This window comes from Megalobrama amblycephala, linkage group LG2, assembly GCF_018812025.1.
Source record: "Megalobrama amblycephala isolate DHTTF-2021 linkage group LG2, ASM1881202v1, whole genome shotgun sequence".
NCBI lineage: Eukaryota > Metazoa > Chordata > Actinopteri > Cypriniformes > Xenocyprididae > Megalobrama > Megalobrama amblycephala.
Genome location: NC_063045.1, coordinates 49,320,463 through 49,347,992, shown reverse-complemented (window position 1 = coordinate 49,347,992; position 27,530 = coordinate 49,320,463). Strand labels below are relative to the sequence as shown.

The window sequence follows — 27,530 nt, the reverse complement described above, 5'->3', positions numbered from 1 at the left end:
TTATTAAAAATGGACAGTTTGAATTCATTCACAACAATGAATCGAACTTACCATCTCGAACTGGTTTGCTCTCCAGTTTAAGGTACTGATGGAACACTTGGACCCGGATGAGGAAGATGAGGAGGGGGAGGCTTCGGCCAGTACCCACGCAAGAAATAAAGCCATCACTGCTCTACTAGGAGGCTCCAGCCCCAAGAATAATGCTGCTGACTCGTACGATGACGACAGTGATGCAGACGAAAAGGCTCCTGGGGTAAGAGAACTTTTTATCTGACCGTTGACGTCGTGCATCTCGGTGTTACCGTCACTTTAAAACGCCATTTGTTTGTTCTCTTCTAGTCGTCACGGAGATCCAGGAGAAGCGGAGATTCGGCAGAGGCGTCGGGTCACATGAACGCAACGGTAGAAGCCAAGGACGTCATCGCCATCTGCTGCCCCAAGTATAAGGACCGGCCGCAGATAGCACGTGTTATTCAGAAGACAAGCACAGGCTACAGCGTTCGCTGGATGGCCGGATCGTACTCTGGTACCTGGGCGGAAGCCAAGAAACGTGACGGACGTAAACTGGTGCCTTGGGTGGACACTATAAAGGAGTCTGACATTATTTACAAGAAAATTGCCTTGACGAGCGCACACAAACTGACCAACAAAGTAGTGCAGACTTTACGTTCACTGTACGCAGCCAAGGAAGGAACTTCCAGCTAATTAAATCTGTAATAACTCTCGAACTGTTACACCCAACAGACTCTCAGCAGCCAAACTTCATCAGGATTCAACGTTTTGTAAACTTTAAAGTTGGAGAGAAAAGTACCACAGACTCACAGGTTTTAAGATCCAGTGCGGAACTGGTCGAATTGCGGAATGACGATTTTAAAAGTGTGGTCTGTTTGGAAAATGTAGATGTGAATCCTGTACATCTTTTAAGTTAAACGGAAAAGAAAGAAATGGAGCTCCTTCGCTGTTCTGCAGCAACTTGGTTGTTTGAATAATTTTTTCCCCCTCCACTGTATCATAGTTTAACACAAAACAGAAACAAAAAATGTTTATATCTCTGACAAAAAAAAATCTGTTTAAAGAAATAAACCTAAAGTGAATGTTGGAAATTAGTCTGTTGATGTTCTTAATAAAGTGACCTTGGAGTTTAACCTAGCGCCGGATGGATTTCTTTAGCTTAGCTCAGTTTCCAGGGAAATAAACTTTTAAACATCTCCTCTGCTTTATGTTTTACTTCTTTTGTGCTGTACAATGGAGTCTCCTGGACATAATTTATTCAGTTAAAACAGAGCATGCAGTATCTGTTGCCGACATGGAAGGGAGGTTTTTTTTTTTTTTTTTTTTTTTTGTAAATGTAGATTTTGATGTATTGGGTCAGGGTTTGGGTCTCTACACCCCACAGCGGGACAAGGGACCCCCAGCATGTGTGGAGGAGCAAATACTGCAATAAATTTTTTACTTCTCTTTGTTACTTGTCTTGTTTGCATTTGACTTTGATTTTTACATCTTCAGAATTATTTTTAAAAGACGGTTGTTTTATTTAAATCATAAAACGCATACATTACGTTCACATTTCGCAGTTTGTAAAAGTGCTGTTGGCATGGCTGTGCATTTTATTAACGTTTAATGTTTATGATTCACCAGATATCGGCATACGTATACACTACTGTTCAAAAGTTTAGGTTTTGGTAAAAATGCTCTTATGCTCACAAAGGCTGTTTAATTGAACAAAAATACAGTAAAAACTAATATTGTGAAAAATTACAATTTAAAACAACTCTTTTCTATTTTAATATAATTTAAAATGTAATTTATTCCTGTGATGCAAAGCTGAATTTTCAGCATCATTACTCCAGTCTTCAGTGTCACACGATCCTTCAGAAATCATAATAATCTGCTGATTTTCTGCTCAAGAAACATTATCAGTGACGAAAACAGTTATGCTATTGTAATATTGTCTTTATATGTCACGTTTGATCAATTCAATGCTTATTTGCTGAATAAAAGTATCTTTTTTTAAGTGTATTGCTCCCAAACTTTAAACGGTAATGTATCTAGTTATTGATCATTTAATAAGAAAATGAGTTTACCCAAAGGTGAACTTTTTTTTTTTTTTTTTTTTTTAAATGCATAAACCATTTAAAAACTTGGTTTAGATGTCTTGATCTGACCAACTGGAATTGCTTTTTTTCTGAGTAGAATCCAGGGTAAATAATATAAAAATCAAAAACATAAACCATTACCATAACATTTGTTTTATATTTTAGTGGAAATGGCAGGTCATAACAGTCTAAAAGTTGGTCAATCAGTTCAGGCTGTTGTGGTTAATCAGGCCACGAACAGCTCTACTGTCTTGCAGTTTGTTCAACCACCTAAACCAGCTGGAGCTGGAACAGCTTGAAATTGTGCAAAACCTGCATCATCATTGTCTGCATTGAGTAAGAGGAAATTTTGGGGAAGGGAAATAGAAAGAAATATGCAGATTTTTTTGTAAAACTGACACTGTAAGTTAAAACTATCAATATACTTGTTTCCATTTGTTTGGAGGATCATATAGGATACGTGTATACAAGTATACATAACGAGTTTGCTGTTTACAAGTTCATGTTTCAGCCTGGCCAAACTGGTGTTCAGTTGGATATTCCAGCCTAAAACGCTCCCAAACCTCTACAACCATCCACAGATCAGCCTGGGGTGCGTTTCCCAAAGAGAACTATGGTCGCAAGTTCCATCGTTTCCAATAGAGTTCAATGGGACTTAGGAGGACCATATTTGGCTAACGATGCTTTCGGGAAACTCAACCCTGACAATCCGCAAAGAATCTTAGACTGGCTTAAACTGGGTTTTTTCCCCCCTGCAGGGGAATGACTTCAATGTTCCGAAGGGAACATTTTTGTCTTCTCTCAGGGAAACGCTGTTGCACCACTGAAGTGTAAACTGACCTAAAACACTAATAGGAAAGATGTTCTAAATCACTAAAATCTGCCATGATTTAAAACTGTTTGCTGTTTAAAAAGAGGACGCCTGGGTATGGAGCACTTAACCCCTCTATATAACAGTAATACATGTGATAAAACTCAAACTTCCCGTCATAATGAACTATGAGTCAGTGACTCAAGTGCCTTTTATGCCCATAGATTCATAAACCAGCTCCACACCCACCAAACCAACCAAAGCGAAGGGCGATTCATGAGCTGGACGTTCACTTGGGTCTCTCCTCAAGAAGTTAAAAAAGAAATAACATGCAGAAAAACATCATTTCGCAGTTTGTTATGGACGTTATCGAGCTAGAGTCGTTTGTAAACAGCCCTCCTCATGGATTCACTGCCGAGCGTCGCGCGGGCTGCACACTCGTGAAGTGGGATCAGGAGAAGAGCTGCGTGTTCATCGATGAAATCCAGTCTAGCAAGGGAAAAGTGATTTTCTGTAATTCTCCAGGAAGGTAAATGGATTTAAATAACGTATATGTGATATGAGAATATACATGTTTAGATGTAACGTGCTTTTTGTAACTCCTCATGGACATTTTAGGAAAATCACAGTACGTACTTTAGGAGAGTGCACAGATTTGAGACGACAGCTAACCTCAAAGACAATATACTTACTTGTGTCTGCATGCAGCAATACTAAGGTCGAAGAAAAGACAAAAAGAGAAGTTCCAGGTATGTATGATTTATTAATACTACTATTATTTCCCACAGTGGAAGCATTTGACCTGCTTCTGTAACTCAAACATTACCTTAAAAAACCCCACAGAAAACATAATTAAGGGTTTCTATTTTAATATGTACTTGAAACAGTGATATTTATGGTCACATTGATATTAACAATCACTAAAGTGTGAGTCAACAGGAAATGCAAGAGGTATATGTCAGTGAAATCATTATTAAACTCTGACACAGTAGCATATTGTATTTGTAAAGTCAAATGCCTCACCCTTCTTATTATTGTATGCAGCTCTCGGATATTATGTGGTGGCGATCAATGGCAGTCATCCAATGATCAAATGGGAGATAGAGAGAGGTTTAGACCTGACTATTTCATCTGTTGCTGGAGAGAGCTATACAGTTGATGTGAGTTCCTCTGTGATGGAGACTTGTTTATGGTTTATGATGTACAAGTTTAGTGTTATTTTTTTTGGCAAGGTAAAAAAAAAATACTGAAAAGTGAATGCTTTTTTTAAGGTTGATGTTAGTGCTGCACTACAGGGATGGGTTGGTGAGAACTTTCACATCATTGTTGATGCAGAAAAGGTGAAACCCGTTTGGAAAGACACGCATTTCACCATCAAGTACCGTTCTGACGCCCTTTTTGACTTTCCCTACAGGTTTGGCTTCAGCAAACGACACTTCAAGGTTTGTTTTAATAATTCAGCAGGCCTCTCTGATGGGTGTATAGTGTTGAGAGTATGACTGGAAATTTGATTTTGCAGATCTCTTATCATGGGAGATGAGGTCAACACCCAAAATGTTGTTGTGAGAGCAAATATCTACTGAGAACTTCAGTCTGTGGAATTGAAACCCACAGATAAGGAGACTATGAACTCATTAAAGCGACTGTTTTACTGTAAATAAAACTTTATTTTGCTCATGTTAGTAATAATACATAAGATCATAAAGAAATGGAGATCACTGGAATTTAATCTTAATTTTAATTCTGTTGAAGCAGAAAGGTCAATTTCATAAATCCTCACAAACTCATGGTAGTTACAGTACTTTTTAAAAATGGGTTACTTTATGCAAAAGTGCCCAAACAGTAAGTACATTCATTGCTTTAAATGGGTCATATCAGGAGGCAACATCCTTTTAGGATAATTGTCTGGGTGAAAACAATCTGGTTAATTCTGCAACTTTCTGATGTCACACAGAGTAAAACGTCGCATTACCCTCTAAGTTCACACATTTCTTGTGCTGTTTCTGGCTGTGTGTAGCACCAACTGCTCTGCACATACTTCCAGATTATTGTTAGAGACTTGTGCATAGGACCCTGATAATTTCAGTCTAATCTTGACACATTGAAGCATTGATTATTTTATAATCCTGTTATGTAATGAAGACGTTGCAAAGAGGCTGTTAATTATGCTGAAATATATTTCACACAACAGGAAAGCTGCAATCCTGTGCATGAGCAGATTGTGCTATTTAAAGACACAGTAACAGAAACTGACCAATTCAGAGAGAGAGAGAGGTGTGAAAATGGTCATGAAAAACTAAACTAACCTTGTAAGTTGACCTCAGGGGGAAAAAACTAAACCATTATATGACCCCTTTAAAACATTTCATCAAATACCTTATCCTGGGATAGTACTAGTCAAAGTTTGTGTTGATTTGTAAATGTTTATAATATGTATATAACATTTTGCAATTAAATGCTTTTGTGACTATCAATGTGATCAATGCTTTACTTTTTCCTTGCCACATCCTCTGACTAAGTGACAAACCATTAACTGAAAGAGTTTATCTACGCCCATGTGTTTGCACTCTACTCTTTCAGCTCAGGGAGAGTTAAATCTGTCTTGCACAGTTCAGGGCAAGAGCAGAAGGGTTGACGCTGCTTTGGTGATGGTCTGAATGTATTCTTTGTAGTCACTGCCGCCATAGTTGAGCATCAGGTGATTTATGATTCCCACAATGCACATGAGTGACAGGAAAAAGAGAATTCGTTTCCCGAACAGGAAGCCAGGAATGCTGTCAGACATAGAAGAAGAATATCTGTCAACAAATCTGGTTGGTGAAAATCTCAAAATTTGTTTGTATAAAGCAATATCCAGGGTTAAAACTGTATTGACACAGTGATCTTATCAACGTTCAGCCCATTTGCAATGGTTCAGTGGATTTAGTGGAGATTATCTAATGATGAACATCTAATGATGTTGGAATGCAGAACAGCCCACATTTGTCTGTTTCATGTAGTTTTGAGGTTAGTATCTTAAGAAAAAGCTAGCTTACTGTAAAAGTCGACAAAGTTTCAGTTGACTTTAATGCAACTTCAGAACAAGAAAAAAATGTCCAAAATGATTTATTTGTTCACAGTTATGGATTTTTAAGTTTTGAAATCTTACCTCTGGCAAGTCTGCCCCATGTAGCCAACAAAGTACTTCTGCCGGACCACAAGGTAGAGAATGCCAGCAAAGGCAGCTGGAGCTGTAACAAAAATGGTTTATTGTTATAAAATGTGTTCTTATTATAGTTATATGGACTACCCAGCTAACAGGGAACGTTCAGATAACGTTCTGGAAAGGTTCTCTCAAAGTTATAAACAAACATTCTTCCAGTAAGGTTAACAGAACTTTCTTTCAAAGTTATCTGGTATTTTTCAAAACATTAGCACAACATTTATACATCATTCATGGATTTGTTTCCCCTGAAAATTTTTAATTGGACGTTCATTTGTTTTGTTTTTTTAAATGTTACACATGTTTGTTTCTTTTAAATCTTGTCTGAACATTATTAAATGTTCCCATAATGTTTGCAAAATGATGTTGACATAACTAAAAAAAACAACAACTTTAAAACCATGAACGTTATAAAATAACGTTTTTATAACTTAATAGGAACTTTAGTAAAACATTTTTATATTAAATGTATTAAATATATTTTTGTTCCCAAGAAATGAATGTACAGTTAGTGTAGAGGTAATTTTCTGACTCATATGTATTTTTACTGTGGCTGACGTGCATTATGTAGGCGTCGGTTGCTTAGCAACGCGATTACTTTTTTATTATTATGTTGACAGATATTTGCATATGGGTCATAACATGAATTATTAGCAGAGAAATGCAAACCATTTCTACTACATTACAAAAGGGTCAGTTTCTTTGGTGTGTTATCTTCCACCATCGATAAAAAAATAACAATTTATTTCTAAAATCTTGTGATTAAGTGTTCATTTAGTCAGAATATGGTAAAGAAATGTGATTTTTTTATTATTTTTTTTATTATTTATTTATTTATTTATTTATTTTGATGAAAGTGTTGGTGTGAATTAAATCACGTACCTTGGCTGAGGCAGATACCAGCGCACCACAGTACTGCCAGAAATGTGGGGTATGTGTCCATGCAGTTTCGACTTAAATGGTGAGAAAACAGTAAGTACATAAATAATTATGCAGTTCATTTACAATAATAAGCATCACTTTATGTAAACTTTATACATTTTCAGAAACTCTTAAAATCTCTGTTAAAGGGATAGTTCACCCAAAAATGAAAATTTGATGTTTATCTGCTTACCCCCAGCGCATCCAAGATGTAGGTGACTTTGTTTCTTCAGTAGAACACAAATGATGATTTTTAACTCCAACCGTTGCCGTCTGTAAGTCAAATAATGCTAGTGGATGGGAACTTCTACTATAAGAGTAAATAAAACTTGCATAGACAAGTCCAAATTAAACCCTGCGGATTGTGACAACACATTGATGTCCTTAGACACGAAACGATCGGTTTGTGCGAGAAACAGAACAGTATTTATACCATTTTTTAACTCTAATACACCACTATGTCCAACCGTGTGCAGCACTTAAGGTCTGATCGCGCTCTGACAGCGGCAGTGATGTCTCGCTCTCAATGAAGTATATGCGCGAGACATCACTGCCGCTGTCAGAGCGCGATCAGACCTCACTAAGCGAATGCTGAACGCGGTTTATGCAATGTTTTATTTACTCTTATAGTAGAAGTTCCCATCCACTCGCATTATTTGACTGTCAGACCGCAACGGTTGGAGTTAAAAATCATCATTTGTGGTCTACTGAAGAAACAAAGTCACCTACATCTTGGATGCGCTGAGGGTAAGCAGATAAACATCAAATTTTCATTTTTGGGTGAACTATCCCTTTAACTCATTCACGCAGCTGGTATTCTATTTGACCAAATACAGATAAAAACGTCCTGTCAGTTCTGACTTCCTGTAGCTTTAGGAAATCTTATGAAAGAGTTGTTACTTCCTCTCTGGTGGTGGCTAATGACACTTTTATGATTGCATCTATTGAGACAAACTACCAAACCAGAAACCAACAGCCTAGATATGCATTTGATAATAAATGCTGTCAGTTTGGTATATTCTGCATATTTAAAATATATATTTAAAAAAAAAAAAAAAAAAAACACATAATAAAAATACAGGTCTTACTGGAAGTAGATCTTTTAAAAAGTAAAAATGAAAAATATGTAGAAACATAATAGGGCCAGATACTTTTTTCTGCATTTTTCCCCCTTATGTCCACACTCATAATTTACCAAAAATTAACCCAATTTACTTTAAAGCAAGAAACATGTTAAGAAATGTGTTTAAATAAAAAAAAAAGTAAAAGTACATTTATTGGCTCAGTTACAGACAGACCAGTGCAACCATTTTGCAACATTAGGATTATGTAAATAAATCAGGAAGTCAGTTTCACCAGCAACAGGAAAATGTGGAGCTGTTTTGCAAAAAAACCACACCAACACTATTTCATGAATGGGTTCTTCATCTGTATATATATATATATATATATATATATATATATAAACACTCTTTTTTGGTGCTTATACTCATTGCTAATCTCAAATGATTTCAGTAAAATTCTATAAGGGATGAACAGAGTGGAGAAACTTGAATCAGTGGTACTCACTTTGCACAGGACAAGCGCTCAAAAGCTGTAGAATGTTGTTTAGAATTAAGACCTGTGCACTCTTTTTCAACCTTTAGGGCGAAGAACACTAGAGGAGAAGTCGGTATATTAGAGATGAGGTGTTATGGTTATTTTAATGAATTTGCATGTTTATGTAGGCTACATTATGGACTAATTCCTGCTAGATGTATAAACACAAAACAATGTGTTCAAAGTTGATTTGCATACACATTCAGCATAAACATCATTAAACTATACAACAAAAAAAGAGCAAAATCGAAATGTCTTACCATTCTGAACAACGCTGAGAAGAGTGACCAGGACTAGCAAGAAAATGTTTTCCATCACATCAGCATACATGTTCTCCGAGTATGAACTGTGGGTCTGTCTCAGAGCTGTTGGTGTGACTGCTCTCTGATCATTTTTAGGATCACAGATAACATCACCACTAAACTGATGCGCTTCCTGGTGGGAGGGCCTCTAGAACTTTCTTCTCTCTTCAACTCTCTTCTGCTTCATGATGGCACATTTAGTACCTTTTGAAACAAAATATCTGAGTGTGGAAAAACTGTTCCCGGTACACAGCTTATCCTATCAGCTATTTCGGGACAAAATGCAGTTTAACCAACACACACTGAATCTAAAGTGGAAGCTGACAGTTGATCTCACTGTTACAGACTGTCCTCTGCTGGACTAAACTGGTTTGCTGGTTTTAGATTCACTGTAACGCTTTGCAGTGTAAATTTTCAGTAATTAACTGGCAGCAGCTTCACATGCAAAGTACTGTTGTTTTACAGTTTTTTACCGTAAAATGCTGAGAGCTCAGTTGAACTAAATTAAAACAAGTTAATTCAGAAACCAACTACCATAAAATGCATTTAAAGCTTATAAACTAAAATAGTGTACAAATAATGTGAGCATATTAAAACTGTGAACTTCATTTCAATTATCTAAGAAAGACTCTTGAAGTAAACAAAACAAATAAAAAAAAAATTTAACTAAAATGAACTAAAAATAATTAAAAATGAATTAGTTAGCAAACAACAAACATCAGCAACTACACAGTTACTGCTTTTAAAGAAAGCAACATGCAGCGTAACATCAGTGTTTCTTGGTAGAGCACAGGCTATACTCTCCAGCACAACGGTAACCACACAAAACAGACAACAGAAACCCTTTAAATTCTGCCAAAACAGAACATTAAAGGGTTAGTTCACCCAAAAATGATAATTATGTCATAATTACTCACCCTCATGTCGTTCCACACCTGTGAGTCCATTGTTCATCTTTGGAACACAAATTAATGTTTTTTTGATAAAATCTATTGCTTTGCCAGCAATAACATTCCTTTTTTCAATGCCCATAAAGCTACTAAAAACATATTTAAAACAGTTCATGTGACTACAGTGCTTCAACCTAATATTATAAAGTAATGAGAATACTTTTTTGTGCGCCAAAAATAAAAAACAGCAGCTTTATTCCACAATATCTAATGATGGGCGATTTCAAAACACTGCTTCATGAAGCTTTGAATCTTAACAAATCATTTGTTTCAAATCAGTGGTTTGGAGCGTGTACTGCCAGAGTCACAGGAACTATTGAAGTTTCAAAACACTTATGAAGTAACTAAGCCTCGTTTACTGAAATCATGTGATTTTGGCACTCTGATTTGAAACAAATCACTCGTAAAGCTTCGAAACTTCATGAAGCAGTGTTTTGAGATCACCCATCACTGGATATGCTTTATGACATTACCACTGTAGTCACATGAACTGTTCTAAATATGTTCTTAGTAGCTTTCTGGGCATTGAAAAAGGAAGTGTTATTGCTGGTGATGCAGGCCTTACCAAGCAATCAGATTTTATCAAAAATATCGCAATTTGTGTTCTGAAGATGAACAAAGGTCTTATGGGTGTGGACCGACATGAGGGTGAGTAATTAATGACAGAAATTTCATTTTTGGGTGAACTAACCCTTTAAACACCAACAGGTCACCCCTATATCATCGTGTGGGGGTGTGTAAAAACAAAAACAAAAAAACACATTTACTCTCCTGATCAGTCATTGAGTTTTTCTATTACATGCAATCTGACTTCACACTAATTTTACAGTAAACTACTGGCAGCAGGTTTGCCAAATACATTTCACGGATGTCTTTTTATTTGACACCTTTAAGCCTTTTAACCCCACAGCAAAACCCTGCAGTGTCCACACTACAAAGAGTAAAAGTAACACTGAATCAATATTGCCATTAATAAAGATAATTAAATGATTAATTAAGCATTAGTGAACAACACCAGCAGTTACTAAGCAGAATCGCTGAAGGAAAGAGAAAAAACAAGAACTGACTATAAAAGAATACATTAAATCTCTTAAGATCTGAGCAGAGGATTAAACAACTCCACAAACAGCATTACCAGCTTCATTTATTACTAACCAGGGGTGTGTTTCCCAAAAGCATCGTTAGCTAATTATGGTCTCAAGTTCCATTGAACTCCATTGTTAACAACAGAACTTGCAACCCCCAATTTGACTTTATTTCTGTCATACGTCTACAGAAATAACACCTAAGATTTAGATGTTGATGTTTTATTGAAAATGTTTGGTTATCATTATGATGTTTTCTTGAGTTGGGCTACTGATCTTTAAATTATTAGCATCAGTTCTTTTGGCTTATTTATACAACACATTTGCTATTTTCATGTGGGTTATTTATTGATGATTTAATCATCCTGTAGCAGCCCGAGCTCATCCAGTATCTAATCCATTATTGAGCGTTAAGGTACGTTAACTTTATATTGCCACAATTGTGATACTGCCATAATCAGTTACAAAAAATGTTCAAACCCACTGTTGAAATAAGCTTTCAGCCAAACAGACACAGACAACAAGAATCAGCATATGAATCCCAACAATGGTGATAAAAATATTAATGCTGCAATGCATGCTGGGAGTCATGGGTGAGTTTTGTCCTTGTGCTAGCACCCAGCATGCATTGTGACATGAAACATTTAATGTCACCATCACTGAGATGCATATGTTGATTCTTGATGTCTCTGTCTGAATGTTAGAACAGCTCAAAACATTTTGTGCTGTAAAAACAACTGATTACCACAATATTGTTAGATCTCATGCTGTAAAACCACATGTCTGTCAGAAATAACATGGGTTCTGGATGAGATCAGTTAATCTGACCACTTGATATTAAAGGGTTAGTATGCCCAAAAAAGAGTCATTAATTACTCACTCTCTTGTCTTTTCATACCTGTAAGACATTCAATCATCTTCAGAACACAAATTAAGATATTTTTTGATGAAATCTGAGAGGTATATGACTCATCCATAAACAGCAATAAAATCAACACTTTCTTTTCAATCTCACTTTGTTTTTGGCTGATTGTTTGGTTTCAAAGCACATTTGTCAAAAAAAGAGAAAATGCATTCAGGTGATGTTGGTTGTGTTGACAGTATTGATTGGCCAAAGTCACTAATATCATCCAGAATCTGGTTTGTTTGATATGTTTACTTTATATTTCTGATATTTCTGGCTTTATAGCATGAGACCCAACAATATTGTGGTACCCAGTTGTTTTGTAGAACTCTAAAAACATGTTGTGCACAAAACATTTCGAACTACTATAATATTCAGACACAGACATCAAGAATCAGCTTATGAATCTCAATGATGGTGACATTAAATGTTTCATGTCGCAATGCATGCTGGGTACCAGCACAGGACAATACTCACCCATGACTCCAAGCATGCATTGCAGCATGAATATTTTTAACACCATTGTTGAGATTCATATGCTGATTCTTGATGTCTGTGTGTGTTTGACTGACAGCTTATTTCAAATTTTTTGTGAACAGTAAGTTTGAAAATTCTTCATAATTGAATGTGACAACATCACAAATGCAGTAAAGTTAAAATGTATTAATGACATAAAATTCTAAAATATTGGCTAAACACCTTGAGATCAATGACTCAGGCTGCTACATGATGATAAAATCATCAATTAGTAACTCACATTTTTTTTTCATTGCTTTTGCTATCGCAAACATGTCTTGCAAATTCATTGCAACAGCCAAAAGAACTAATACTAAGAAATCAAAAGTCAGTAGCCCAACTCAAGTAAACACGGTTCACCAAAATGGTAACCAAACATTTTCAATAAAACATCAACATCTAAATCTCTGTTATTTCTGTAGACGTATGACAGAAATAAAGTCAAACTGGGGGTCGCAAGTTATAATAATAATTAATAATTAATTACATTTATATTGCACTTTTCTAGGTATTCAAAGCACTTCACATATGGAAGGGGGAACCTCCTCCACCACCACCAATGTGGTTTGACCACTGGTTTAAACCAATGTTTAAATTTCTGTAACTTGTACTGACATATGTTAAAATATGTCAGAGCCATTGTTTTGTCTCAAGGTGCACACCAGTAATGTTTTTTTTTTCTAAGGTATGTTTATAAAAGCTATCTAAATACCCTAATTGAACTAAGGCCTAATCCTGGCTTAATCTAAGCCCCGTCTGTGAAACCAGGCCAAAAAGACACATCAGTGAAATGTATTTTAACAGTAATTAACTGTAAATTAAGTTTAAAGCATGGAAACGGTAGAAATATATTGGCAAACCTGTTGCTGGTGGTTAACTGTAAAATTAGTGTGAAGTCACATTGCACTTGATAGAAAGAATTTATGCAAACTCAATGGCTGATCAGGAGAGTAAATGTTTAAACTGGTGTTATTTTATGTTTTTACACACAATGATATAGGGGTGATCTGTTTGTGTTTAATGTTCTGTTATAGAGGAATTTGAAGGGTTTCTGTTGGTTACCGTTGTGCTGGAGAGTAGAGCCTGTGCTTCAGTCCAGAAGAAGACCAAAACACACTGATGTTACACTGCAAATTGCTTTCTTTAAAAGCAATAATTGTGTAGTTGTTGATGCAGTGATTACTAATTAAATTGATGTTTTAAAGGCGCTCTAAGCGATTCTGAGCGGCGTAACTTCCTGTTGACGTTCGAAGTGTTGTCAAACAAAACAGAGGCTAGCTAGACCCTCCCTCCTACTCCTCCTGGCCCTCCCCTCCGTGCTTCCTGAAACAGTCATGAACGCGCATTTAAAATGTAAGTAGCTTGCGTATTGACGCTGCTTGTCGGTTATTGGCTGGAGCATGTTTATTATGTTAAGTGGTCCAGGCTGCACCAGTTTGTTTTTATTGCAGTTTTCGGAGCTTGTGGCGACTACAGAGACCGCGTTTTTTTACAGTGTGTTCAGGGGACAGGCAGCTAGCGGATAGTGAGGAGATGTTTGCGGTATGTGACAAAAAAAATTGGGCCTAAAAACGCGTCAAATCGCTTAGAGCGCCTTTAATACATTTTGTTTTACAATTTTCCTCACTTTAATTTTTCTTAGACAATTGAAATGAAGTAAGCTCAGTTTTAATATGTTCACATTGTTAGCACACTGTATTAATTTATGAACTTGAATGGCAATTGGCTATTTTTTGGCAGTCAGTTTCTGCAAGTGAAGTGAATTAAGTTTTAATTTAGTACAACTGTGCTGCCAGTATTTTACATATAAATAACAGGACAATTGTAAAAACAGTACTTTGCAGGTGAAGCTGCTGCCAGTTAATTACTGGCAAATTTACACTGCAAAATTATATATATATATATATATATATATATATATATATATATATATATATATATATATATATATATATATATATATATATGAAATTTCTTTGCACGTTTTTTTCCAACCCTCCCAATTACATGGCTTGGGACTTGACAGGGATACCCACTGTGCCGGCGATACACACATACACACCCACACATAAAATTGATCAAATTAAAAACCAATTGTAGGAATTCCATATAGAATTATTGTGAGGCACTTTTAACTCAAAAGCAAAATTATATGCCAATAACCACACTGTATTCAGTTTCACAGCATTTAATATGAACTGTTTAAATAACCATAAAAAAAAGACAACTCAAAAAAACATTAATAAACAGACAACTGTACAATGCTGTACAAAACTTTACAAAAGTATATTGTTCATAATTTGATCTTCAAACATTGCGTACACTGCGCCATTTAATGTTCTTTAGACTTCAAGTAGATCAGGCAAAATATAAACTGATGACGAACCACATGCTTTCCTAACAAAAGTCTTCCTTTCCCAATACAAAACTACAAAGAACAGTTCTTAGGAACAACTTGAGACATCAGACCAATCTCATGGTTTTTAAAGTCTAAAAGCTTTTCTTAATCAGAAAAATATATCTAAGCCATTAAAATCGGTGTTCTCAATGGCAGTTTGGCCCATCCCTGATTGTATATATTCATCAAAAGTCAACATGGAGTCATTAGTAGAAGACGGGTAGGTTAAAGTTGCTTCTGGAACCACAGTTGCTACTGAAGAATTCTGCTGTGCGCTTCCAATTGTAGTCTCGCCATTCTGGCCATTGTTCAACATCTCCAAGAGACCCGTGCTGTCAGGTGAGAGGTTACTGGCGGTCGTCACAGGTGACAAAAGCTCAGCGAAGAACTGGTCATATGCTGGGCTGTCGTAAGCCGAGGTACTGGAGGTGACGGAGTAGGGCGACGAGAGGGCTGTGCTGTCCGGTCTGGGTGCAGCTTCTCCTTTGCTTCCCAGAAGCTGGTTTAGCTTGGCCAGTTTCTTTTTCTTGGCCTTGAGCTTTTTCATTAGCTTTAGCCTGAGGGCTTCTGTAGTGTTAATGGGCTGCTGGTCTGCTGAAAGGCTTGGAGTTCTCTTAACAGGCGGACACATGCCACCAGGAAGAGTGACTGGTTTGTGTTGAGGCGCTACAGCAGGATTCACGCCACTTGAATTTGGCGACTTCTTGGTTATGAAGCCACAAAACATGTCGGCCGGCTTTGCTGGTAGAGCTTCATTGTCACATTTCAGAATGGGTTTTGGAGCAGGAGGAGGAAGTCTCGCTGGTGTAGAATGGAAGGATGGATGCCGTTGAAGTAGCGAGGACAACAGAGGTGGTGGTGCATGTACTTTTGTAGTCTCTGATGATCTCATCACAACTGGACTGGCCACAGGGGTTTGAGGTTTTGGAGGGTTTGAAGGTTGACAACTTGAGGTCTTAGAAGACAAACTAGATGCTACTGGAAGACTAGGGAGAGTGGCTGGCTTGACGGCTGGGCTCTGGGGAATCTTAACATCCTCAGTGGCTCCGTTCACATCAACCAGAGTGAGGGTCACAATGTCCGTATGTGACAGACCCTCAAATGTGTCCAGTAATGTGGTGCTTCCAATGGATGCATCCAGAGTGCTGGCAGCAGTGGAGTCTCCCACAGTGAGCGCGTTAATGACACATGTGTCATCGGCTACAGAGTCTGACAGTTCGTGCGGGTGTTTATCGTCGACATTTGTGACCGCCGAGGGAGCTGTCAGTGAGCAAACCTCTGAAGCTTCATCTTTAGTGGAGTCTGCCTCCCAGAAAATAATGTGAATTTCATTGGCAGGAAATGAAAACCTCTTGTGGGTCATGCAGTAAGGGTGTTTCAAATCATCGAGTTCCAGCCATGAGCCTTTAAGACAGAAAACAGACATGTAAATTAACTAGAGATGCACTGATGTATCGGCTGATAAAAGCAATTATTTTCACTATCGGCTGATTGTTAAAAAAAAAAAAAAAAAAACAGCCAATGATCAGGGCCGATTATATACTGTTAATCATACTGTGTGTGAAGAACATCTCTCTTGTATTGAATTCAGGGCTGTCAAAGTTAATGCAGCAAAAAAAAAAAAAAAAAACATTAAAGCAGCTCTATCTGACCCTATGAATCATTTGTAGATCAAGCCAGGGTTGTCAGGTCCGTAGTTTTTCCAGTTTCTTTCCCTACACCAGTTATTATTTGTTATACCTCCCATCCAATAATTGCAAAGAGCTTTGTTACTTAAAAATAGACAATTTGTTTCTTATCATGAAATTCAAACAATATATATGCTGTTTTGACACTCTTAAATGTGAAGTGACAGATCGCGGTAGTGTCTTCAAGCGGTAGTGTGACTCATCTCTTCCACTTTAACAAGCAAAAGCACGAAAAAATATGCATGAACATCAGAAGGTATGTTGAAAGATACAGTAAAACTTACTAAAAGGTATCATGTCTCAATAAAACAGCTTGTGAACAATGTCACTTAACATCGCATTTACTTCAGAAATGTTATCCAAAGTTCAAAGTTTGTTGGTTAGCTATAAAATACACCAGAGAGGAGCTTATTTACTGTTAATTATAGTTTACATTAGTGGGGAGAGATTTTTTTTCCTTAAGAAAATCATACATCGGTATAGGCAGATTTAATTCTGAATAATCAGCTACTGGTATCGGTGGAAAAATTTTGTATCTGTGTATCTCTAAAATTAACCTATTATTAAGTTCAAATCAGACATATTTGGAATAAACATTTCCATATTTTCCAGAGCAAATAATCAGAGATAACCAGAAAAATCAGCTGTAAATCCAGGTTGATAACAGTACTGAGTCGTGTTCTGATGTAGAACACAGAAGAGCTGCACTGTCTATATAGCGTAAACAGCATAGGAGACTGACAGATTTGTTGAATAAAGTCATTATAAGACAAAAAGTTTTCTCATCGCTTCATAAAATTAAGGTTGAACCACTGTAGTCACGTGGGCTATTTTAACAATGTCTTTACTACCTTTCTGGACCTTGAAAGTAATTAAATTGCTGTCTATGGAGGAGTCAGAGAGCTCTTGGATTTAATCAAAAATATCTTAATTTGTATTCTGAAGATGAACGAAGGTCTGACGGGTTTGGAATGACATGAAGGCGAGTAATTAATGACAGAATTTTCATTTTTGGGTGAACTAACCCTTTAAGCAGGAAAATATATGGTGTTTTTAGCAACATTAAAATAAAATAAACCACTGACTAATGGGATACCACCTTAAGCCAGTTGTGCAGAAATTTAAGATCTACATGCACTACTGTTAAAAAGTTGGTAAGTTTTTTTTTTTTAATGTTTTTAAAGTTTCTTGTGCTAAACAAGACCAAGAATTTGATCAAGAATACAGTATAAACAGTAATATTGTGAAATATAATTACGGTTTAAAAGAACTGTTTTTTATATTAAAGTGTAATTTATTCCTGTGATGGCAAAGCAGAATTTTCAGCATCATTACTCCAGTCTTCAGTGTCAAAGTATCTTTCATATGCTGATTTGCTGCTCATGACATTATCTATATCAATGTTGAAATTAGTTGTGCTGTTTAATATTTTTGTGGTAACTGTGATATATTTGTTTTTAGGATTCTTTGAGGAATAGAGAGTTCAAAAGAACAGCATTTAATTGAAATATAAGTAATACTTTCTAACAATATAATATCTGACTCCAAACTGGTATTGTAAGTAGATCAGCTAAAGAACTCACAGAATCAAACTGGAAACTCACCATTGCTCTGACGGATCCAAGTGACAAAGTGCTGAAGATGTTTATTGTACTGAATAACAGTGCTAACATTGTAGTGCACGTCCTGGAACTCGAACGAGTATTTAGAGAGGTCTTTCCTGGGCAAGCCCTCTACAAAGTGCAGCGCAAACACAGAGGACAACCTGCAAAAAATTAACAGAAACAATTATTAGTCAGCCACAAAGACCAACAGAGTTTTAAATATTCAATTGTGATGAAGCAAGGGAATGATCAGGAAAAAAAATAAATTTATAGTTATTCCAACTCTTACCTTTCAAGCACCATTTTCCTCCTCTGGTTTTTACGGTTGCAGTTATTGCACTGAGTGCGGTGAATGGCTTTTAATGGGTGCCAATCATTCAGAATCTGAGTGAACGTTGTAAGAGTCTTCTCAACACTGCAAGATAAAAGGAGAGTTGTGTTACAGTACATGTGAGTGTGTGTGCTTGACACCAAAACAATTGTCTACTAATTCAAAAACTGTTTAATCACCAAATACAAATTATTTTAAATTAAATGGCTAAATCCTTACCTGTCGCTTACAGTATAACTACATGAAGTGCACTTAAATTCCCAACGGACAGTATGCTGGAAAAGATCCTGAGCCCACTTGTCTGACCGTAGAAGGAGAGGGAGTGCAAACACAGGTGTTTCCTGCTGACCTACATGACAGACAGACAAATGATCACTCAATACAAATGCCAAGCAACACATTGATATAAAATCGTTTTATGAGTAGATGTTTTTACCAATTTCACACTTCAGTGTAGGCTGAATGAGTTTGAAGAGTGACAGACGGAGCTCAGACAGCCGCCGTTCTGCCTCATCCAGGACATCAGCAGGGACTCTGGTTACCTTTTCTGCAAGAGAAAAACAGGTAAGCTCTTCAGGAGTCAAAATATGCATATAAATGCCAACCTCTTAAAAATTTTTTTGTAAATTTGTTACATTTATAAAAAAATAAAAATAAAATAAATAAATATATATATATATATATATATATATATATATATATATATATATATATATATATATATATATAATTTAATTAGATTATTAGGGGCCAAGCAGCGTAGGCACTTATTGTATAAGTAAGCGTTCTTATTAGGGGCCAAGCACCAAAGTTGTGTAGGCACCTATTGCATCCGTTGGCGATCTTCTTTCACTCAGGAAGTCTATGGCAGCCCACAGAACCGCTTGCGGGAAAGTTATGAAATTTGGCACACTGATAGAGGTCAGTCCCAACATTAACCACACTAATTTTGGAGTCTCTAAATCAGTCAAATAGACGTAAAGCTCTATCTCCTCAGTGCTTTATCGTATTCAGACCAAACTTGGTCCATGACATCACAAGCATGACCTGAGGTAACATGCTGCGCAGCACCATCTACCAATCCGGAGATGTGAAAATGGCTATTTTTGCTTCCAACTTCTGAAGGATTTGTCCAAAAAAAACCATAAAAGTGGTCTTGTTAGATTTGGGGTGTCATGCCAAGTCGAATGATATCCAATTTTCCCACATCAGCCATGTTGCATTTGTAGTAAAATGCTGTATTTTACAAACGCATGAACGTTTCATTTGGAAACTTGGTATGGGTCATCGACACAATGCCCTGAAGGAGTCTGAGAAGTTTTGAAAAAAATTATTCACATGCTTATAACTATAGAACGTGGTTGAATTATTTTCAAGGGAGTCATCTCCTTGGATTCCTGAATCCTTGCAGAGTACAACAATACCAAATGCCTTATGGTTAATGCAATGTTGTGATTTAGCATTTAAACAACATTCACAAATATCTTACCATTAGTCCAATCGAGACAAAACCACCGTAGGAAAATCTGAAACATAGGTTGTTGACAATGCTAATGGCCAAATGTCAAAATTTTGATAGTAAATGGCAAAAAATGCAATCAAAGTCAGGTGTGCGTTTTTTTTTATGTGTTCATACATATAAATGTCTATAACTCCTAAACAAAATTAGATTTTTCACCAAATTTGACATGCTTATGCAGTAGTTCCCAACCATGTTCCTGCAGCCCCCCCCAAAATTGTACATTTTGCATGTCTCCTTTGTCTGACACCCCATTTCAGTTCTTGGAATCTGGACTAATGAGCTGATGAATCTGAATCAGGTGTGTTTGATTAAGGAGACATGGAAAACATGCAGTGTTGGGGGGCTCCAGGAATGTGGTTGGGAACCCCTGCGCTTATGCATGGGGGCATTTTGAGGAGAAACACACAAAAAAAAAGCGGTGAGACTGTGCAACTTGGTGGTGCTATAATTGAACAAAACTTGAAATTGGCTCTAACTACAGTACTGTTGGTCTGATGGACTTCAAAATTGACATGCAGTGTTTTTGTCTCAGTTGCTATCATAGTCGATTATAACATTGTTGGTCTGTTGCTAGCTTCCTTGTTTACTTCTGTTGTGCTTGGCCCCTTAATTGCTGCTTGCAGCTATATTTTAATTAAAAAATGATAGTTTATTAATATATAATTTTTGCAGAGTAAATCCGCAAAGTTTTAGAGATCAAAGTGCATGACAAATAAAGTTGTCCCCTAAAAGAAGGAATTGATTGTGAACTGTGAAATGAGCCATCAGCAATTCCAGTCTCACTTTCTGTACTATGTAACAATATAACAAATTTGCATGATGCCAATCTATAATCATTGGCTGCCCACAACCAGTCTACTCTGACATGCCCTCAAATACTCTAGTTGAAGCTGAGGTCTGGAAGAGTTTGGTTTGTGTTGTTGACATGTCAATAAGACGCTGTTTTCTGTGCTGCAAATCCACTTTGCATGCACTTCAACAGGATGAGTCGCCGCACTGGAATTGATACAGTAAAACCGACACCATCGTTACTGTTCATATCACTGTGTATCAAGCACTGAGGAAGCTGAGAGAGATGAAATTCAGATATAGCAAAGGCCGTTTAGGTTCCGAAATGCACTGTTAAGCGTTAGACCAGTCACAACAGACTGGGCCATCTGTCCAATCAGAGCAGAGTAGGCTCTCAAAAAGGAGAGGTTAACAGAATTTGAATCTTCGAACAAACCATTTTCAGACTCTTTTTGAAGTTAGATGTAACTATTGCAGGAGACCACCAAAACAATATTAAGAACCTTTAAAATAGCATAATAGGGGCACTTTAAATATATAAGAACATTATATATAATACACCCCTAACAGTACACAAACATAACGGTTTGGTACGTTCCTCGGTTTTAAAGTCACGGTTCGGTATGGGTTCGGTACAGCAGGGGGGAGAAAACTAAACAAATTAGCTTTTTACATAAAATCATCAAGACATTACTAACAGGTTAAGTAAATATAATGAATAGACTAATAAAGTTCATATACGAAATGCTTCCCTCTAGAGTTTTCTAGTGAACTAACATGCTGTTGACACTAAATGCCTGAGGTAAATGTAATGCTATGCAAGATATTATTCTCAAGCTGTTTTATTGATGTCTTTACACTCTTGCCGCAGTTGTAACACTGGTTGAGGGATTACATGTAAACATACAGAGTGCTTGTCTCTTCTTGTTCTGCACTTTTTTCTGATAGCAAATAGCATTGCATTATCGCTATTTGTTGATCTCCTGTGACCAACTGTATTCATTGGTCGTGTGACTGCATGCACCGTACCTTGAAATTCGTACCACTCAGTTTGGGAAGAATACACAAACTTATATATATATATATATATATATATATATATATATATATATATATATATATATATATATATATATATATATATATATATATATATATAGACTAAACTCACATAACATTCCTAATAAATGCATATAATATGTGGTAACACAAAAAGTTAATGCTTTTAGTTAATGCTTTCTTCTTACCTTCACACTGTTGCTCCTTGGCTTTTAGATATGCACAAGTCTTATCATATGTAGAGCAAAGGTTCCACACAGCAGAGTTGCTGCAAGGCACTGATGTCAACTTGTCTATTAGCTTTACATTCTGACATGGAGTCTCTCTGATGGTCTTGCAGTACACAAGCATCACCAACAATGAATCCAACCAACACAGGTTGTCCTCATTTTTCCAGAAGAGATGTGGTTGCACAGGAACAAGCTCTGATGATTCCATATCTACATCAATTCCGAGGATCTCCTCATCCTCATCTTGAGTACTAGATACACAAATATCCTTCTTGTCACACAAATCTAAATCCTCATGGGTAGCAGCAGGTAGCTCTTTTGGATGTTGTTCCTCAGTGCCATTAATAGAGACAGTCATTCCAAGTATTGATTGTTCACCATTAAACATTTGTGTTTTAACAGCAGCTTTTGGAAGGGTGGCGTCATTGACATCAGCATCACATGGCTCAGACACAACAGACAAAATGTCCAGTTTCTCCTCTCTCGATCGCTTTGAAGGACTGTTTGAAGAGGATGCATCATCGACATCGGACAGGGAAGAAACTTTCCTCTTGCATCCATCTTTAGACAAACCAGCACGCACATCTTCCAAAGATCTACTAACCAAAGGGTAAAGACACTGCAAAGTGACAGAAAAACACATCACAGATATAAATGGCCATTTCATTGTTCAGTCAGTCTTTAAAATGAGTCAAGCATCTAATACATGACAAATATCATATTACCAATTTAAAACAGTCATACCAAAATAAAAAGGACACATTATATTTTGCAGAAAGTAAATAAAGCCTAATTTTAGAACAATATATTTTTTTGCAACGTAAACTTTAATTAGTAAATTCATTAATATAATATTGTGATATTTTCATGACAAATTAAGCACATTTTCCCTGTCACCGTAATGCAAATTCTTACTGTAATGTGCTAGGGCTGGGACAATACATAGATTCTTGAGTCACGATGCAATGAATCTGGATCGATCCTGATATTTTCTCTCTCTAATTGATTCTGAGCTTAGTTTTAAGAGTATATGGTGCTCTAGGCTAGTTTTTAACCACACACTCTCAAATGATCACAAAGAAGAATGCTGGACATCGCTTGTGCGTTCGGCTGAGTCATGTAAGTGGTTAAATATACTTGCACCTCGGCTCAGAATGCTTTTATGACATGAGATTAATGTAAACAGCCCACTGCGAACACCCTTGTAATTCGCTTCAACCTTTTCTAACTTTATGAATGGTTATTTTAGGTTGTGTGGTGTGCATAAAGGAAAGAAGCAAGCAGAGTACAGTTATTTCTAAAGGACGTAGTGCCATCTGCTGTTAAAAACTAAGCTCAGAATCGATTCGAGAGAATTGCAATACATTGGAAAATATCAGAATCGCTCCAGATTCTTTGTATTGCGAATTGAGAATCGATGTATTGTCCCAGCCCTGTAATGTGCACATGCATTTTTCTTTATTTTTTGAGTCACAAGATTTTCAGTGGTGATTCTCATTACCTCAATTTTTTTTTTCTAAATTAAAATCAGCAAACATAAAACAAGGTACAACAAACAAAACCTTACTGTGAAAATACAATTAAAATGTTTTATTTTTAACAATGTATTTTGGAATTGTAAATGCCTTCTCACACTGAGCGTGACGAGACAAAGCGAAGTGTTGACGAATGATGCTTTCACTCCGATCGCGAAAAGATTGATTACCTTCGGCAAATTCGCGCCAGCACGATAGGTGGCACTGACTGAAAATGCATTTTACACCTGCATACTAGGTGGCGCAAGCCACTATTCAGCTGATCGGCCTATTGTCTTTGACCACTGAGAAGAATCACTTAAATATTTGCGCATAGCACCAACCATAGAACTATTAAGACATTTGCAGGGAAACTGGGCATCCACTGAGGCACAGGACCTTTGAAACACTTTCAAATTTATTTCAACTCTCCTGCTGGGCAAGTTGATTGGCAGTATGAACACACTGGTCGGGAAAAAAAAAAAAAAAAAAAAAATCTTGCTGTCATGCCTTGATTAATCACGCCTGGTCTGAATAGCTCCATAGGGATCTATTGTTTCAATTCAAGACCGTCATATGGTTGCACATTCGTATCGCTTAATCAAGCTCAGTGTGAAAGGGCCTCAAGTTTCACAACGCAAAAATTATTATTCAATAAAACAATAATTTTGCCCTTTTGATTTTAGGGTGAAATGATGCAGATATATTGCGAATCGACAATAAATCGATTCGCAATACAATGATCAACTCTGATATTTTCTCAATGTATCACAATCCTCTCTCGAGAGGTTCTGAGCTTCGTTTTTAACAGCAGATGGCACTATGTGCTTTAGAAACAGCCGTACTCTGCTTGCTTTCAATTCCTTACGCACACCACTTAAACCTAAAATAATCAATTTTAAAGTTTGAAGAGGTTGAAGCGAATTAAAAAGGTGCTCACAGTGGGCTATGTTTACATTAATCTTGCATCATATAAGCATTATGAGTTGAGGTTCAAGTATATTTAACCACTTGCATGACTCAGCCGAACGCACGCTCTCTCTGTAGCACTCGGTACGAATCAGTACGAGAGAAACTTATGATACATTCAGAAAAAATAGCAGAATCAACCCAGAATCACAGTATCGCAAATCAATTTATTGTCCCAACCCTATCGACAGGTTTTGTGAAATTCACACTCATTTGTAATAGAAACTCAAGTGTTAATGGATAAATTGCCTTACCACTGGATTTGTACAGAGCATGACAGTCTCCTCCAAGTTGAGAGCATAAAAGCGGAGGGCATTTGTCTGACCTTTTGCCAAGCACCAAGGACAGTTCCCAGGTGAGGCATTTCTGTCTTCACACTGTAAAAAACAAAAACAGATGAGAAATCACAGAAAACACAGAAACAACACTCCTTAAAGAAAATAGAAGACTACAAAACAATCAGTACAGTACACAACTAAAATGCTTTTATGACTATACTTTCGCCTTTTACATCACAGATTTCCGTGTTGTTTCTCTGTTTGAGGTGGGGGATCAAATCAATAAAATTGTCCATACAATATAGAAATAATTTTGAAGGTGACAGCGGAGCTTTGCACGAGTGACAGAGGGAGAGAACTGAGCATAACTGACTTTTCCCAAATACCCCACCACTGCTGGGGTTGGAGCCCCTATACCAGTGCCTTTGCCGTTCATTTTCACGCCACTGAAGTTTCCGTTCTTTGATGAGTCCTGCTGCCATAAACTTGACATAACCGTGTCACCTGGCTCACCGCCTGAACGCGCTGCAGTGAAAAAGAATATTTAATTTCTGAGACATCAACTGACCCATTCCAGGCTGATACACATAAAGCAAACAACTAGATACGCATTTACTGAAGGAAATACAAGTGCTTGCCAGTCAGTAAGAGAACAGTGTTTAAAGTCAAGATAGAACAGAAGTTGCAATTGTCTTTTCTTCCCTATTGTGATGTATATCAGCTTCTCAAACAAGAAAAAATGTAGAGCATGACTTGATTTTGTTCATCAGGAATTGATTGGATCATTGTGGTTTGCTATTGCTGCAATCTCATGTGAGTGACAGCTTGTCCCGCCCTCGCGTCAGTAAACACGTCATCAGAGAAGAGATGTTGTTACAAGAGGAAGAGCATGTTGTTTTGATTAAAGATTAAGGCACATTACCTCTAAAAAATAATGAATGCAAACATGTTAAACATTTATAATAAAAAAAACTGCATTATTCAATAAAAAACAAAACAAGAATCGTCCATTTTGATTTCATGGTGATTATTTGCTTAGTTTAGCTACTTTACAATCAGCGCGCGACTTGTTTACAGGCCAATCACAATTCAGTATGCAAATATATGTTAAGTAGACGACTGAATCAGTGATGGAAGTGTAATAATTAATGATACGGGTTTAAAACACACCCTAACCAGCATACTGAATTAATAACATGTTCTGCATTGCAAATACGGACAAGTAAATCAATTGGTTTGCAAGCAATCGATCTTGTATAACTGTTTTCTTACTGACATTTGACTTTGTGGATAAAAGTAGCTGTAATATCGAATACTCAAGACTGTATATACAATATAACTACCCAATTATGATAGAAATACATATACAAAGGCATACAAAGTCTTAGATATTTATATATGTTTCTTTGTTGGCCAATATCAGGCGCCAACAACCACGGCAACGGTGCGCTGAGATGACAAGCAGATCGCCTAAACCTAAAAGATTACATTCACAACAGATTCCCGAGGCGCACATCATCTGCACCAACACATACCTCGAACCCGGATCGAATGTTCCGAATTTCCAAACAGGATTTCATGCACGCATTAGGTAACGTTAGTTCCAGCACGCCGGTAGGAGACATTTCCATGTGCATGCGCTCAGTCGTACGCTCAACGTACTACTTCCGGTTTTGTAGGAACCAGTAATAAAGTTTTTTTTCCCCAAAGCTTCTTTTACAGCACAAGAGCGCCATCATCTGGATTGTCTGCGTGCATTATCAAACGACTGTCGAAATAAAATTAGTGAGCAGCAGGGATTGAATCAACAACAACATGAAAACACTCAAGCCTCTACTGTATATAATTAGCTTAACAGTAGAAACACGCAAATAGACTGGCAGAAACGTGTTAAATGAGATAGAAATTGTTTATAATGTTGAATGTGTATATAAATATAGTGCAAATAAAGTGATATAGACTTTAAAGTCGATTTGAGCATTTCATATATTGCTACGCCCAGTTTCTTTGTATTTGCACGAGTGCAATTATGCAAACGCATGGAGAGAGCAAATACATAATACGTTAATAAAGAAAAATACAGACAAGATAAGAAAAATGTATAAATTAATTTAAAAAGCAGCCGTTTCAGTTTTCATATTTGAAATAAAGACTTTCAAAACAAAGTAAGATCACATCGATATCATGATCATATGTAGTTGTTTTCAATTTAAAGTCTAATCAAAACGAGACAGAATGGGAATGGGAAAATAAACGTTTTCTATCTAAACGGGGCTGTACAGGATGCATATCTATCATAATATATAGGCTATCTGTGCCTCATTTCTTGGATATAAATGGTTTGGTAAATTAACTTTTATGTTTTATTTAAAATAAAATGTTTTTATGCCAGTATTTTATTCCCTTTTCGATTAAATAAAATCGTTGGATTTCTGTTTACTGTGGTCTATCTGGACTTTTCTGTCCCCATTAAAACTTTTTCTCTCTTAAACTTTTCTTTTTTTTTTTTGTGATATTTCAATTTTTAATGTGGCATGCATGTCACATAAATAGGCTACCTAAAAATGAAAATAATGGGAAAATGAAAAATTGTAAATATATTCACATCAGCATCTGTCAAAATTAAACATGGCCGTATAAAGCATATCTTATCGATAATACCTTTTCAAGTACCCATGTGTCAGTAACACCGCTTCTGTGCTCAGTACAGCATATGCCTGTGCGTCTGCGAGCATGTGCTCGAGCGGCGACGCGCCTTGTAT

The 27,530-nt window shown here is 36.7% G+C and overlaps 4 protein-coding genes across 7 annotated transcripts in view; 2 read left to right on the top strand and 2 right to left on the bottom strand.

Annotated features, from left to right (window-relative positions):
- The window catches only part of nipblb (NIPBL cohesin loading factor b), a 33,486-nt gene extending 32,018 nt beyond the window's left edge, over positions 1–1,468 (top strand). The window contains 2 exon segments of the mRNA XM_048179917.1: positions 77–253; positions 340–1,468. Of these exon segments, the coding sequence (XP_048035874.1) occupies positions 77–253; positions 340–705 (543 nt within the window). The 3' untranslated portion in view covers positions 706–1,468.
- A 1,447-nt stretch (positions 1,469–2,915) lies between these two features.
- On the top strand, positions 2,916–5,381 carry LOC125261312 (mesenteric estrogen-dependent adipogenesis protein-like). Of its 3 annotated transcripts, XM_048179896.1 has the most exons (6): positions 2,926–3,436; positions 3,526–3,656; positions 3,952–4,067; positions 4,179–4,247; positions 4,322–4,349; positions 4,427–5,381. In XM_048179896.1, exons 1-6 carry the CDS (start codon positions 3,237–3,239, stop codon positions 4,471–4,473), a joined length of 591 nt encoding a protein of 196 aa, XP_048035853.1. In that variant the 5' UTR covers positions 2,926–3,236; the 3' UTR covers positions 4,474–5,381. The 3 variants fall into 3 exon arrangements, with proteins under 3 accessions (XP_048035841.1, XP_048035846.1, XP_048035853.1); XM_048179889.1 differs by having other exon boundaries at positions 2,922–3,436; positions 4,179–4,349; XM_048179884.1 differs by having other exon boundaries at positions 2,916–3,436; positions 4,179–5,381.
- LOC125261330 (arachidonate 5-lipoxygenase-activating protein) lies at positions 4,554–9,976 on the bottom strand. Its single transcript, XM_048179906.1, has 6 exons — positions 9,849–9,976; positions 8,890–9,135; positions 8,600–8,687; positions 6,992–7,062; positions 6,056–6,137; positions 4,554–5,681 (listed from the first exon to the last, which is right to left on the bottom strand). The coding sequence occupies exons 2-6, from the start codon at positions 8,957–8,959 to the stop codon at positions 5,519–5,521; spliced, it is 474 nt and encodes a 157-aa protein (XP_048035863.1). The 5' UTR covers positions 8,960–9,135; positions 9,849–9,976; the 3' UTR covers positions 4,554–5,518.
- A 4,582-nt stretch (positions 9,977–14,558) lies between these two features.
- Positions 14,559–26,446, bottom strand: uspl1 (ubiquitin specific peptidase like 1). 2 transcript variants are annotated; one of them, XM_048179878.1, is made up of 9 exons: positions 26,304–26,439; positions 25,142–25,293; positions 24,745–24,867; positions 21,966–22,626; positions 18,844–18,954; positions 18,627–18,756; positions 18,366–18,491; positions 18,077–18,237; positions 14,559–16,188 (listed from the first exon to the last, which is right to left on the bottom strand). In XM_048179878.1, exons 2-9 carry the CDS (start codon positions 25,259–25,261, stop codon positions 14,894–14,896), a joined length of 2,727 nt encoding a protein of 908 aa, XP_048035835.1. In that variant the 5' UTR covers positions 25,262–25,293; positions 26,304–26,439; the 3' UTR covers positions 14,559–14,893. The 2 variants fall into 2 exon arrangements, with proteins under 2 accessions (XP_048035835.1, XP_048035836.1); XM_048179879.1 differs by lacking the exon at positions 25,142–25,293 and having other exon boundaries at positions 26,304–26,446.
- Positions 26,447–27,530: the final 1,084 nt, after the last annotated feature.

Coding starts and splice junctions, on each gene's coding strand:
- LOC125261312 (XM_048179884.1), top strand. CDS start 3,237: ATGCAGAAAAACATCATTTCGCAGTTTGTTATGGACGTTATCGAGCTA. Junction 3,437..3,525: donor TTCTGTAATTCTCCAGGAAG/GTAAATGGATTT, acceptor TGGACATTTTAG/GAAAATCACAGTACGTACTT. Junction 4,068..4,178: donor GAGAGAGCTATACAGTTGAT/GTGAGTTCCTCT, acceptor GCTTTTTTTAAG/GTTGATGTTAGTGCTGCACT.
- LOC125261330 (XM_048179906.1), bottom strand. CDS start 8,959: ATGTATGCTGATGTGATGGAAAACATTTTCTTGCTAGTCCTGGTCACT. Junction 7,063..8,599: donor GAGCGCTTGTCCTGTGCAAA/GTGAGTACCACT, acceptor TCACCATTTAAG/TCGAAACTGCATGGACACAT. Junction 6,138..6,991: donor TGGTATCTGCCTCAGCCAAG/GTACGTGATTTA, acceptor TTTTTGTTACAG/CTCCAGCTGCCTTTGCTGGC.
- uspl1 (XM_048179878.1), bottom strand. CDS start 25,261: ATGTCAAGTTTATGGCAGCAGGACTCATCAAAGAACGGAAACTTCAGT. Junction 22,627..24,744: donor TGCTCTGTACAAATCCAGTG/GTAAGGCAATTT, acceptor GTCACTTTGCAG/TGTCTTTACCCTTTGGTTAG. Junction 18,955..21,965: donor CAAGGAGCAACAGTGTGAAG/GTAAGAAGAAAG, acceptor TTTCTCTTGCAG/AAAAGGTAACCAGAGTCCCT.